The sequence below is a fragment of the Daucus carota genome, chromosome 7, assembly GCF_001625215.2.
Source record: "Daucus carota subsp. sativus chromosome 7, DH1 v3.0, whole genome shotgun sequence".
Taxonomy (NCBI): domain Eukaryota; kingdom Viridiplantae; phylum Streptophyta; class Magnoliopsida; order Apiales; family Apiaceae; genus Daucus; species Daucus carota.
This window is the reverse complement of record NC_030387.2, coordinates 40,540,236-40,553,357: the sequence shown is the minus strand read 5'-3', so window position 1 is coordinate 40,553,357 and position 13,122 is coordinate 40,540,236. Positions and strand designations below refer to the sequence as shown.

At 34.3% G+C, this 13,122-nt stretch overlaps 3 protein-coding genes across 3 annotated transcripts; all 3 read left to right on the top strand.

The window, feature by feature from the left end:
* The first annotated feature begins 1,294 nt into the window (after window positions 1–1,294).
* Window positions 1,295–4,078, top strand: LOC108194105 (uncharacterized). Its single transcript, XM_017361002.2, has 3 exons — window positions 1,295–2,211; window positions 2,481–2,648; window positions 3,302–4,078. The coding sequence occupies exons 1-3, from the start codon at window positions 1,840–1,842 to the stop codon at window positions 3,887–3,889; spliced, it is 1,128 nt and encodes a 375-aa protein (XP_017216491.1). The 5' UTR covers window positions 1,295–1,839; the 3' UTR covers window positions 3,890–4,078.
* Window positions 4,079–6,414: 2,336 nt separating this feature from the next.
* On the top strand, window positions 6,415–9,497 carry LOC108193701 (putative FBD-associated F-box protein At5g53640). The gene is made up of 3 exons (XM_017360482.2): window positions 6,415–7,643; window positions 7,917–8,084; window positions 8,743–9,497. The coding sequence occupies exons 1-3, from the start codon at window positions 6,519–6,521 to the stop codon at window positions 9,328–9,330; spliced, it is 1,881 nt and encodes a 626-aa protein (XP_017215971.1). The 5' UTR covers window positions 6,415–6,518; the 3' UTR covers window positions 9,331–9,497.
* A 1,899-nt stretch (window positions 9,498–11,396) lies between these two features.
* On the top strand, window positions 11,397–12,820 carry LOC108195611 (gibberellin 3-beta-dioxygenase 1). The gene is made up of 2 exons (XM_017362594.2): window positions 11,397–12,021; window positions 12,149–12,820. The coding sequence occupies exons 1-2, from the start codon at window positions 11,567–11,569 to the stop codon at window positions 12,726–12,728; spliced, it is 1,035 nt and encodes a 344-aa protein (XP_017218083.1). The 5' UTR covers window positions 11,397–11,566; the 3' UTR covers window positions 12,729–12,820.
* Window positions 12,821–13,122: the final 302 nt, after the last annotated feature.

Here is a 13,122-nt window from a genome sequence, read left to right as displayed (position 1 = left end):
AACAAACGCATAATCATATCGCTTTGAAGAGATATGTACATACTGTAATACTCCCAATGTTGTTTTGAGCAATCGATCATAAATATATCACCATACAAAACTTTATCACTAAATCAGCACCATGAAAATCTTGCAGATCTGTAATCCCGGACATGATGAACAGACAAAATCCAAACAAAAACCTAAACCTCACACGGAGAAACCAAACAAAACCCAAATAAATTGGGAACTTATCGAAGAAAACAAGAGATTAATTAATAATAGTAATACAAGAAGGTAAGATTGGGGATTTTCACCGATGAAAGCCCCTCGGACGGATGGCAGAGGCGATTTTAGGGTTTTGGTTAGTGACTCAATTTACTTCTATACTTATTCATAAATCATAATTATATATTGCATAGATGGGTGAGTTTAAACTAGAAGATTAAATATTGGAATTTGGAATTCAAGGATAGGTTAGGAATAATCTTGTAAAAGTTGTTTCAAAAATTAATCGGAACAATTATTTTCGGTGAGAAAATAATATGAGATAGTTATTTTAGGAACAATTTTTGTTTGAATAACTCAAAACGGACGAGGCTCTTGTTTTCTTAATTAATCAGGGAAGAGGGTGCTACTCGCTCATAACTTGTTCAAAGTTCAAACAGGCTGATGTTTAGCCAAACAGGGCCTAAATAAAATTGGGTGAGATTTTGGGAAGTTGAAGCGACTGAATTGTACAGAAGGGTTGGGCTCACAGAGTAGAGCAAGAAATGGGGTCTCGAGCGAAGAAGAAAGCTACAACATTTCCTCAGCAACATCTGGGAGATGAAGACAGGCTCAGCAGATTGCCTGATGAACTCATTCACAAAATCCTCTCATTTGTAGATGCGAAACAGGCTGTTGAAACCAGCATTCTCTCGAGACGATGGCAGCTTATATGGACCACTCTCCCTTTTCTCAGTTTCGGTCCGTATCAAAGTTATGATCCGTATAATAACTTTGAAGCTAAAAATGTTGGTAAGTTGATCCGTCATGTTTTGTCTAAACGAAATCATGAATCCCATGTTTCTGATTTGAAGTTTTGTGTTTACAATAAGGGGTGTTCTGAGAAATTATTTCAAAAATTTGTAGATTATGCAATCTCCCATGGTGTGCAATCCTTAAATCTTGAACTACCACATAATTATAAACCATTTAAGTCATCCACTTTCAGCTCCACGTCGTTAAACAAACTAACTTTAATGTTGTGTTTGGTTGGGGTGAATAATCCTGGAAGGAATGGAATAAAAAATGAACTATTTTATAGATGATTTTTAAGAAATTTCATTCATTCCTCCATTCCATTCCGTACATCATATGTTAGATATCACACCTTCCATTTGAGATGGAATGCTTCATTCTCTCCCAACCTCAATTTATTCTCAAATCTCATCATAACAATTTTGCACTCCTTCAAATTTTTTCAAAATTTTCTTACTATCTCTATTAGTTTTAAGTATTATTTACTCATTTCATTCCATTCCATTTCATTCCATTCCATTCTCCCCAACCAAACACAACATAAATGTGAGACTTGAAGAATGTCAACTGCAATCGGGTGTTTGGGATTTACCTGCCTTAACAACTCTACACCTCAGATATAGGTATAGGTCGAATTCATGGCTGAAGGATTCATTGTTAACATGCTTGCCTGCCCTAACAACTCTGCATCTTGATGGTGGGAACTTATCGTGTTCATCTTCTTTCAGTTTGCCAGGTTTAACAACCCTCTGTTTGTCTGACTGTATTTTGCCCAAAGTTTGGGACTTACCGAACTTATTAAGTCTACAACTGGAAGGTGACTCTGTTGACAGTAATATGAGTGACAACCTTGCTGCACTTGTCAATTTGAAAAATCTCACATTATCTCTAACATCGAAACACCGAGAGACTTTCATATCTTGTCCTCCTCAATTGTTGAATCTGAGTATCAAAGCCAGCTTCTGGAGCTACAATTGTATTTCTGGTAATGTTGTGGTGTCAGCACCAAAACTCTGCAACTTCATAGCTTTTGGTATCTTTCCGGTCACAGCTGGAGTTCCTGAGTTGGAGAATGTTAATATTAGTTTACAGGGTTGGTTTGAAAACATGCTATTGACAAGTAGGGAACAATTTTATCGGCGGTTAACAATTATGCTTTTAGGACTTGGTAATGCCAAGAATCTCACTTTTGACTTGGAGAGCATTGAGGTAATGTATATATGTTATCTGATTGAAAATAATATAAGCAATACCTTTATTTCATTGTCTGATTGAAGATACCAGTGGTATTTATTTTTGAAACTGTAGGCATTTGGTTAAATTAGTCTCCATCCATGGCTGTTATTTTTTTTTAACAACTTAATGCACACTCAATTTTTCCTATATCACCCTTTAAAAAAAAATACATCCTATATCTCTATAACCAAATTTTTTATATATATTGCTCCATATTCTCTTCTTCATATTTGTTGTTGTAGGCACTCAATAAGATTTCCAAAGTTCTTGTGAGTTTACCTTCTCCATTCGGTAAGTTGAAGTATGTGAAGTTACCAAGGGGATTCGAAGAATCAAGTATGTCCAGTGCTCTTAGAAACTATTTACTTGGCGGCTCTCCTAATGCCACCTTCGTCACAGAACTGCCCCAGGTAATTAAAAATTTGTTATCCTTCTTTTGAACTCAATATATTTGTGATCTTGTCAATTTTAAAAGATAAAAAGCATTTATCTTTCGCCATGAAATAGGTGTACTTTTTTCAACTTATGGTATTGTGACGGGAAACAATGGATATGTATCTGTTATGTATAGTATCGATCACTCAATTACTTCATTATCTTAAACATCAAAATTGTGAAAATACTTTATTAATTTATAATTACTAATAGCTACTTTTTGCCTTAAAAAAATTGCCTCATAGTCTGGAACTTGTCAAGGTTACTAATATATTTAGGTGCTCTATAAAACTTGTAGTACACTTGAAGTACATAGTAGTATTTGAAGATTTTATTAATCTTAGAAATTAGTTGTTTGGCCTATTGCTATTAAGTTGAGTGTATATATCAGGGACAGTTTCTGTTCAGGGATGGATACAAAAATTGAATTATAATGAGCTGTGTTTACTTGGTATAAAAAAAAAAAAAGGAGTACCTGTTTAGATTCTATGGTTCTGTGTGTGTGTGAAATTATAAGGTTTTACATTTCAATATTAATCAAAATTATTGTTTCTAGTTCAAGAATGCTTTCCAGTTCAAAATCTTTGAATTGATCTTGTTTAGCGCGAACCTAATTTGCACCTGACAGATTAATGGTGTGGAAGATTCCGTGGTAGACGCTAACAGGGTTAGTCATACTGACCCTTCCATAGAAGGGACAGACAAAGATCAGGCGTGCTCTTCAAGAGGGGAAAGAGATTCTGGATTATGGCGGAGCCACGAGGTTAATTCTGAGTTTGTAGGCCTGCTTGATCGCATTATGCATAAGTACCCGAAAACCTTTGAGCACTTCACCACAAAAAACAAGAAGTTATGTACAATGAATCTGAACATGTTGTGCAACTCACTGAACGATTTTTTCAAAATACCTGTGGCTAATGTTGATACTGAGATGATAGGGGAGTACAGGGAAGTATTTTCTTACTTACAGTTTCAGGGAATTAACTTAAGTTGGGTGTTGGACCGCCTGAACTATTTAGAACATCTCCGATTTTCCAAGCCCCTAATTAGCGAGCTTCACTCAATTGATTGTCGTATTGACAATGCTAAAACTAAACTACACGAGCTGCAGGCTCTTCGCGTGGATAAGTTGTCAGAAATCGATAAAGCTTTTGGAACTAGGGGTACTAACCTCGCTGCTGGTTTCATGGGAGATGATCTACTGGCAAGTCCGTAACATTGGTGGTTTGACTGAACGCACGAGTGTTGTTTGGATGCCTTGTTATACTGTCCATTGTCTATCCCGGAACTGTTTAGTACTTAATAAGTATTTTGCTTACTGACATTTTATCAAACTGTGTATTCGTTGAAGCACAATGCAGAACAAGTAATCTTTGGAAGCTAATGCATAATTCTGGTATTGGTATATTGTTATCGGTGGTATTTGGATCAATCTATGCATAAGAAAGATTGAAACGAAGTGGAGGCTGTGAATTGTTACTTTTTACGGCACAATGTATTTTACAGAGTATGCCGAAAAGACATAGAATTTAAGTGGATCTTATTTGTGGATCTAAATTAGAAACATAGACCGAACTGACACTCTCGAATCAAAAAAATTCCAATAAATAATCTACCACTCGAGAATCTTAAATATCCAAAAAGTAGTTCCGATATGAATTTTCTCGTAATAACCCAAGATTTTGGACCAGTCCAAACTCCAAACTGACATTGTGATCTTGGAGCGGCTACGAGAAAGATAAAGATATACCTTTTATCCATGACGCCAGCTGGTAGGGTCAACTTTCGGGGAAGGTATGATCGATTCTGCATTCTCCGATCAAGTCCTGTGCTAATTATAAATAAAAATTATCTCATATTTATAATATCCATCATATAAAAACTGATTTATGATATAAATAATTGATAATTTCAAAATTATAAAATATGTTATATTATAATATAATAATAATCGATCTATAAAAATTAATATTATTTTCAGTTTTATTAATATTATAAATGGTGAGTTAAGTTTTATGGAGTACAAAAAAAATTGGAGTATTGGAGTACAAAATTTGATAAAATGTAATCTAGTCATCTAAATTATAATTTTTTTTGTCCAATAATATTTGTAAATATTTGACAACCTGTACATTATGTTCTGCAACATAAACATAAACATCGTGATCAAATGGTAGAATAATTACTTTTATAAATCATAAAACTCTATGTTCTGCAATATAACTAATAAGCAGAACAATAATCTTAATACTTGTTAAAGTTGATAGATATTAATGATTAATTGACAATTATGTGCAAGACAACTTATAAATGATAGATTATATCAATATTTGGATAATCAAAGATATTATATAGGATCAAACTAAAAAATTATGTTTTGTACTCCAATACTCCAATGTTTTTATGTACTCCATAATACTTAACTCTATAAATGGTATCTATTTTATTATTTATTTAGTATAATATATATAAATGTATTATTATTATTATTATTATTATTATTATTATTATTATTATTATTATTATTATTATTATTATTATTATTTATATATATACAATCGGGGTCTGGGATTTGGGCGGGAAGACACGAATTCCCGATCCCGTCCTGGTCTCCGAATTTTTCATAAAACTTTCCTGCCCTTTTTTTTCAAGAAAATTCCGTAAAATCCTCAACCCGAACACGACAATGAACGAATCGGGATTGAGCGGGGCGGAATTCTGAAATTCTAAGGATAGATCAGGAATAATCATTTAAAAGTTGTTTGGAAAATATTTTCTTAAGTGAATACTCCTCCTTCCCCCCTGAGTTGCTTATTTTTAAAATTTTTTTTTTTTGAATAAAAATTCGAATGTTATATTTTTATTCAGGGAAAAAAAAATTAAAAATAAGTTATACAACTATATTTTACGAGAGCATTAAAGTAATGAGACGGAGGGAGTAACTAAAAAGGGAAGTGGAGCATGTTTTTTTTTAATGAATCAGAGAAGAGGGGTGGACTCGCTCGTAACTTGTTTAAACAAGCTGATGTTTAGAGCAAGTCCAACAATGTCTTAGCAAATGCCTTATAAATATAATAAAATAATGTGTCCTAGTGATTTAGGACATCATCTTAATATATCAACTCCAACAACATGCCTCATTATTGTGCTTTATTATTAAAATATTAATATATTTGAATTGTTATTGGAGGTAAATGAAAAGGAGAGAGGAGAGAGATGTAGTGGAATGGTAGGAAACTATTTTTTTAGAGCAACTCCAAACAAGCTCCTAAGTCTAAATTTTAAGAGCAAATCAAAATTTAGTGCTCCAATGGGCTCCTAGATGCTCTTTAAAAATTTAGGAGCCTACTCTCTCTCCTTTCTTTTAAAGAGCATCTAGTAGCTCTTAACTCAATATTATATTAATTTCTCTTCAATCTTATCTCTCTTTTAGTTAACTTTTTCCTCTCATTTATATAAAATAAATACAAAATGTGAGTAAGGAGCCAAGTATAAAGAGTAGCATTGGAGTTCTCACGTTTTCTAGTGTATTAACTTACTAGGAGGCACATTTTATATTATTGTTTAAGGAATGATTTAGGAGCACCGTTGGAGATGCTCTTATTGAATAGGACATGCTGGTGCCTCAAAAATAAGACATTTGTTACATGTCCTAGTGTTTTAAGGCACCAATAGGACATTGTTGGAGCATTGATTTGCTTCCCATGCCTTAAATTTTGATTTAGGACATGAATATAGGGCACTCTTGGACTTGCTCTTAGCCAAACAGGGCCTAAATGAAACTGGGTGAGATTTTGGGGAGTTGAAGCGATTGAATTGTACAGAAGGGTTGGGGTGAGCAAGAAATGGGGTCTCGAGCGAAGAAGAAAGCAAGAACACTTCCTCAACATCTCGGAGACGAAGACAGAATCAGCAGATTGCCTGATGAACTCATTCACAAAATCCTCTCATTTGTAGATGCTAAACAGGCTGTCGAAACCGGCACTCTCTCGAGACGATGGCGGTTTCTATGGACCACTCTCCCTTTTCTCAGTTTCGGTCCGTATGAAAACTCTGAACCTAAAAATGTTGGTAAGTTGATCCGTCATGTTTTGTCTAAACGAAACCATCAATCCCATGTTTCTGACTTGAAGTTTTGTGTTTACGAGAAGGGGTGTTCTGAGAAATTATTTGAATATTTTGTGGATTATGCAAGCTTCCATGGTGTGCAATCCTTATATCTTGAACTATCACCTGATTATAAACCATTTAAGTTGTCCACTTTTAACTCCATGTCGTTAAACAAACTAACTTTAAATGTGAGACTCGAAGAATGTGAACTGCAATCGGGTGTCTGGGATTTACCTGCCTTAACAAGTCTAGACCTCAAGCATGTGTGTGGTTATGAAGATTTGTATAGGTCGAATTCATGGCTGAAGGATTCATTGTTCACATGCTTGCCTGCCCTAACAACTCTGAGTCTTGATGATTGGAACTTATCGCAGTTATCTTCTTTCAGTTTGCCAGGTTTAACATCCCTCTGTCTGTCTCGCTGTAGTTTGCCCAAAGTTTGGGACTTCCCGAACTTATTAAGTCTACAACTGGATGGTGAACGTGTTGGAAGTAATATGAGTGACAACCTTTCTGCACTTGTCAATTTGAAAAATCTCACATTATCTCTAACATCGAACTACCAAGAGACTTTCATATCTTGTCCTCCTCAATTGTTGAATCTGAGTATCAAAGCCAGCTTGTGGAGCTACACTTGTAACGTTGTGGTGTCAGCACCAAAACTCTGCAACTTCACCGCTTTTGGTATCCTTACGGTCACAGTTGGAGTTCCCGAGTTGGAGAATGTTAATATAAGTTTACAGGGTTGGTTTGGAAACATGGAATTGACAAGGAGGAAACAATTTTATCGGCGGTTAACAGTTATGCTTTCAGGACTTGGTAATGCCAAGAATCTCACGTTTGACTTGGAGAGCATTGAGGTAAATTTATATATGTTGTCTGATTGACAACAATATAAGCAATACCTTTATTTCGTTGTCTGATTGAAGATACCATTGGTATTTATTTTTGAAATTGGAGGCCTTTGGTTAAATTAGTCTCCGACCATGGCTGTTATTTTTTTTAACAACTTAATGTACACTCAATTTGTCCTATATCATCCTTACAAAAAAATACGTCCTATTTCTTTAAAACCAATTTTTTTTATATATATATTTTGCTCCATCTTCTCTTCTTCATATTTGTTGTTGTAGGCACTCAATAAGATTTCCAAAGTTCTTGTGAGTTTACCTTCTCCATTCGGTAAGTTGAAGTATGTGAAGTTACCAAGGGGATTCGAAGAATCAAGTGTATCCAGTGCTCTTAGAACCTATTTACTTGGCGGCTCTCCTAATGCCACCTTCGTCACAATACTGCCCCAGGTAATTAAAAATTTGTTATCCTTCTTTTGAACTCAATATATTTGTGATCTTGTCAATTTTAAAAGATAAAAAGCATGTATCTTTCGCCATAGGTGTACTTTTTTCAACTTATGGTATTGTGACGGGAAACAATGGATATGTATCTATTATGTATAGTATCGATTACTCATTTACTTCATTATCTTAAACATCAAAATTGTGAAAATACTTTATTAATTTATAATTACTAATAGATACTCTTCGCCTTAAAAAAATTGCCTCATAGTCTGGAATTCCCCAAGGTTACTGATATATTTAGGTGCTCTATAAAACTTATAGTACACTTGAAGTACATAGTAGTATTTGAAGATTTTATTAATCTTAGAAATTAATTGTTTCGCCGATTGCTACTAACCAGATTTTTTGAGTGTATATATTAGTGACAGTTTCTGTTCAGGGATGGATACAAAAATTAAATTGTAATGAGCTGTGTTTACTTGGCATTAAAAAAAAAAGGAGTACCTGTTTAGATTATATGTTTCTGTTTGTTTGTTTGTGAAATTATACGGTTTTACATTTCAATATTAATCAAAATTATTGTTTCCAGTTCAAGAATGCTTTACAGTTTAAATTCTTTTAGTTGATCTTGTTTAGCGTGAACCTTATTTGCACCTGACAGAATAATGGTGTGGAAGATCCTGTGGTAGACGCTAACAGGGTTAGTCATACTGACCCTTCCGTAGAAGGGACAGGCAAAGATCAGGCGTGCTCTTCAAGAGGGGAAAGAGATTCCGGATTATGGCGGAGCCACGAGGTCAATTTTGAGTTTTTAGGCCTGCTTGATCGCATTATGCATAAGTACCCGAAAACCTTTGAGCACTTCACCACAAAAAACAAGAAGTTATGTACAATGAATCTGAATATGTTGTGCAACTCTCTAAACGACTTTTTCAAAATATCTGTGGCTAATGTTGATTCTGAGATGATACGGGAGTACAGGGAAGTATTTTCTTACTTACACACTCAGGGAATTAACCTAAGTTGGATGTTGGACCGCCTGAACTATTTAGAACATCTCCGATTTTCCAAGCCCCTACTTAGTGAGCTTCACTCAATTGATTGTCAAATTGACGATACTAAAACTAAACTACAAGAGTTGCAGTCTCTCCGCGTGGAGAAGTTGTCAGAAATTGAGAAAGCTTTTGGAACTAGGGGTACTAACCTTGCTGCTGGTTTTGCTGGAGATGATCTACTGGCTAGTCCTTAACATTGGTGGTTTGGTTGAACGTTCAAAAGTTTTTGGATCCCTTGGTATATTTTCCATTTTAATCCCGAAAAGTATGTAGTACTTCAGAAGTACTTTATTCTTATTTTGATGTCAGAGATACTTGAAGTAATTTCAGAAGCTAATGCATGATGATGGTAATATTGATATATTGGTATGGGTGGTTCTTGATCTGCAATTGTTGCCAAAAGTGAGATGCTTCATTTTCTTTTTGAACTTTATAATCAGACGTGCAGTTACATCGGAAACTGTGAATCACTCTTACAGTTTTATTGTCAAACTCTATTTCAGAGAATTTACCAAACATAAATGTAAATTAGCATCGGACTTCATATTTATAGATCTAAATTATAAACATAAACAGAAGATAATGTATAACTTTTGAATAGAATTTCAAATAAGCAAGAGGCTTATATAATTTTATCAAAATAAATCATCAACAATACAGTTTCCTCCAACACCTCACAATGCAAAATCAGCCCATATTTCATGGTTTTAAATAGATAATTTGCATGTAAATCCTCACAATGCAAAATCAGCCCATATTTCATGGTTTTAAATAGATAATTTGCATGTAAATTTGTAGATTTAGAAGTGGGATAAAATTGATATAATTTGCATGTAAATTTGTAGATTTACAGGTGGGATAAAAATTGATGGGTTTAAATAGGTAAATTTCACGTTAATCTGTCTATTTGAGAGGGGTTAAAAATGATTTACTCATGAGCCAGCAACTTACAACACAGAGATGCATGAAGTTCATGTGGTTGGGGAAGAGCTACATAAATTTTAATCCACGAACTTTTGCATGCAATCTAAGGTCCAAGTGTATCATACTTCATACGTGATAGAGACGGTGTATTTAACGGAGATTCTAATTTTAATGTATCAATTTTAATAAATAATATTTGATTTTAATTTTTCAACAGTATCTAGATAAAATATTGCAGAATTGACGCATGCACGATATTTCAAAATCTCATAAATTATGGTTAGCTAGATTTCAGAAAACACACCATATACAATCTCGCAAAATTCATCATTTTATGAAGTCCAAAAAAATCATTAATATTTGAATATCATCATATTTTATTACATTTTATATAATTATAATTGATAACAACAAATTTAAAATATAATTTAAAATCCTAATTAAAATTCATCTGGTAGGATAATTTAAATTTTTAATTGATTCATCTAGATTCTAATACAATTTTTTAAATCTCAATTAAATTCATCTGAATTTCATGAATAGAGTTTTTTTTTTTTTTTTTGAGAAAATGAATTGAGTTTTTATTTAAAGTCCCAATTGAATATAAGATTACAACCCTAAGTGGTTTTGTTGACGACGAAATCATACTAAGTGACCGAGCTAAAAAATATTATTTCTGGTTAAGATTATTATATTATAAACGTTAACTTGTTTGCTTATTGAATTTGCGGTATCACTGTTATATTGTGGGAAAACCATATTAAGTCACGTGAATAGCAGAAATTATATGTAATCAGATTAATTTGTGCAGTCGCTGGCATAGCCAACTATAATATTCTCCATTTTGTGACCTTTCAAATTAAATAAAAGGACATTACTGAAACATAAGACAACCAAAGAGAAATCCAAACAAAAATCACTGAAATAACCATATACATTTCATATAAATGCATAAAATAATAACAATAATGCATCATAAAATAACAACAATAGTTCAGTGTTAGATACTTTGAGTTAGAGAGGATATTGTGCATGATTAACAAATCAGAAACATCCCATCATATTGTATTTCAGTATCCTATGATAAAACCACAACTAATAATAAAATTGTCATTCATTATCAATTGTCGAATCTGAAAAATATGCTGTGATATAGTCATGATTCCGTCATACATAACACATATAAGTTTTTCCTGGTTCTGATTCCGTCATACATAACACATAATCACTCATAATATAACTTGACACATGCAATATAGTCTTTCTTGGTTCCAAACTTGATAACATGTGAAATATAATCGTAATGGATAATGATAAGTTTTGGGGCACAAATATACAAGAGATGAGCAAAGAAGTCCTTAAGCACCTTCTACATTATAATAGTGATATCTACTATGGCTGTCATGCATAAAGAAATTTGTGCCTTCCACAGCTGTTTGTCTGATTGTTTGTCTGAGTGCAATATATAGATGAACCATTAGACTCTATCATCCTTGCAGATTCAGTATGCTTACTGAAGAATCCTACCAAACTCAATACCTGGATCTCAACTCAATAAAAGAGCTACCAGAGTCTCATACATGGACATCACTGCAAGATGACTGCACTGATTGCCTCTCAAATGAATCAGAGTCTTTGCCGATCATTGATCTGAATGATCCAGATGTACTAGCCCTCGTGAGGCATGCATGCGAAACATGGGGCGTTTTACAAGTTAAAAATCACGGTGTCTCTTTAAGGCTTCTTGAAGATATGGAGGCTGCTACAACCAAGCTTTTCTCCTTGCCAATTGAACAGAAGCTTAAGGTCTCTCTTTCGTCGAGTAATGATATTTCTGGCTACCGCTTGCCTAAAATCTCTCCGTTCTTTCCTAAACTCATGTGGCGTGAGGGGTTTACCATATTTGGATCACCTGTTGAACATGCTGTCAAACTTTGGCCTCAAGACTACAAACCATTCTGGTATTCTATTTTCTTGTAAATTTTAATGTTATGTATACTTGTGCTAATAATCTCCTGTTCTGTTTTTATTTAACCGGGGCTGGAGTCTAGGCTAGCCTCCCGTAGTTCTAATTTCTTGACCTTGTAGTGACTTGGTCGAAGAATATGGGAAAGAAATGAAGAACTTAGCTGGAAAGCTTATGTGGCTAATGCTCAGGTCATTAGGCATAACAGAGGAAGACATTAACTGGTCTAGTCTAGGAGGAGCTGCCATACAGTTAAACTCCTACCCTGTCTGTCCCGATCCAGACCGTGCCATGGGACTAGCTGAACATACTGATTCCAGCCTTTTAACCATTCTCTATCAGAACAATACAACAGGCTTGCAAATATTCAGGGAAGGAACTGGCTGGCTCACAGTCCAGCCACACACGGGGGTTTTAGTCGTAAACATAGGTGATCTAATGCACATACTCTCGAATGGATTGTACCCCAGTGTTCTTCATCGAGCCCTTGTGAATAGGAAGCAACAGCGGATTTCTGTAGCTTACATATACGGGCCTCCTGCTAATGTTCTTATCTCACCGCTTCCTAAATTAGTAGATCACTATCACCTCTGCCTGTTTAGGCCTATCACTTGGACCGAGTACTTGGAACTGAAAAGTAAACATTTCACGAACACACTCTCACTGATTCAAATCTCAGGTTCTCCAAATGTAGTATCATGATCATGCTTGATCATGTGTACAGATGTCTTCATTTGTTGTTTCAACTAGATGTATTACATTTTAGTGTCAAGTGTCACTAGTTTAATGAGCAAGTAATGTGTTTTTGCTGGTGTATTATCTCATAAAAAAAATGTTTGCTTTCAGTCTTAAGTTCATATACATCCAGCAAGTTACTGACAAAATTTACCCCAGTAATTTCGAGAAAAATAAAATGCAAGTTAACTCGTCTGTCAAAAGAAAAATACAACTTACCTCGAATTTTTAGAGTGCAGAGACTGTCCGGTGAAAATCAAATTCTTTTCAAGTTCTCCCTCTATCTGCAAATCAGTTACTGAAAAAATTTACCTTTCAAGAAATGTAAAATACAAGTACAACTTAACTCGTCTGTCAGAAG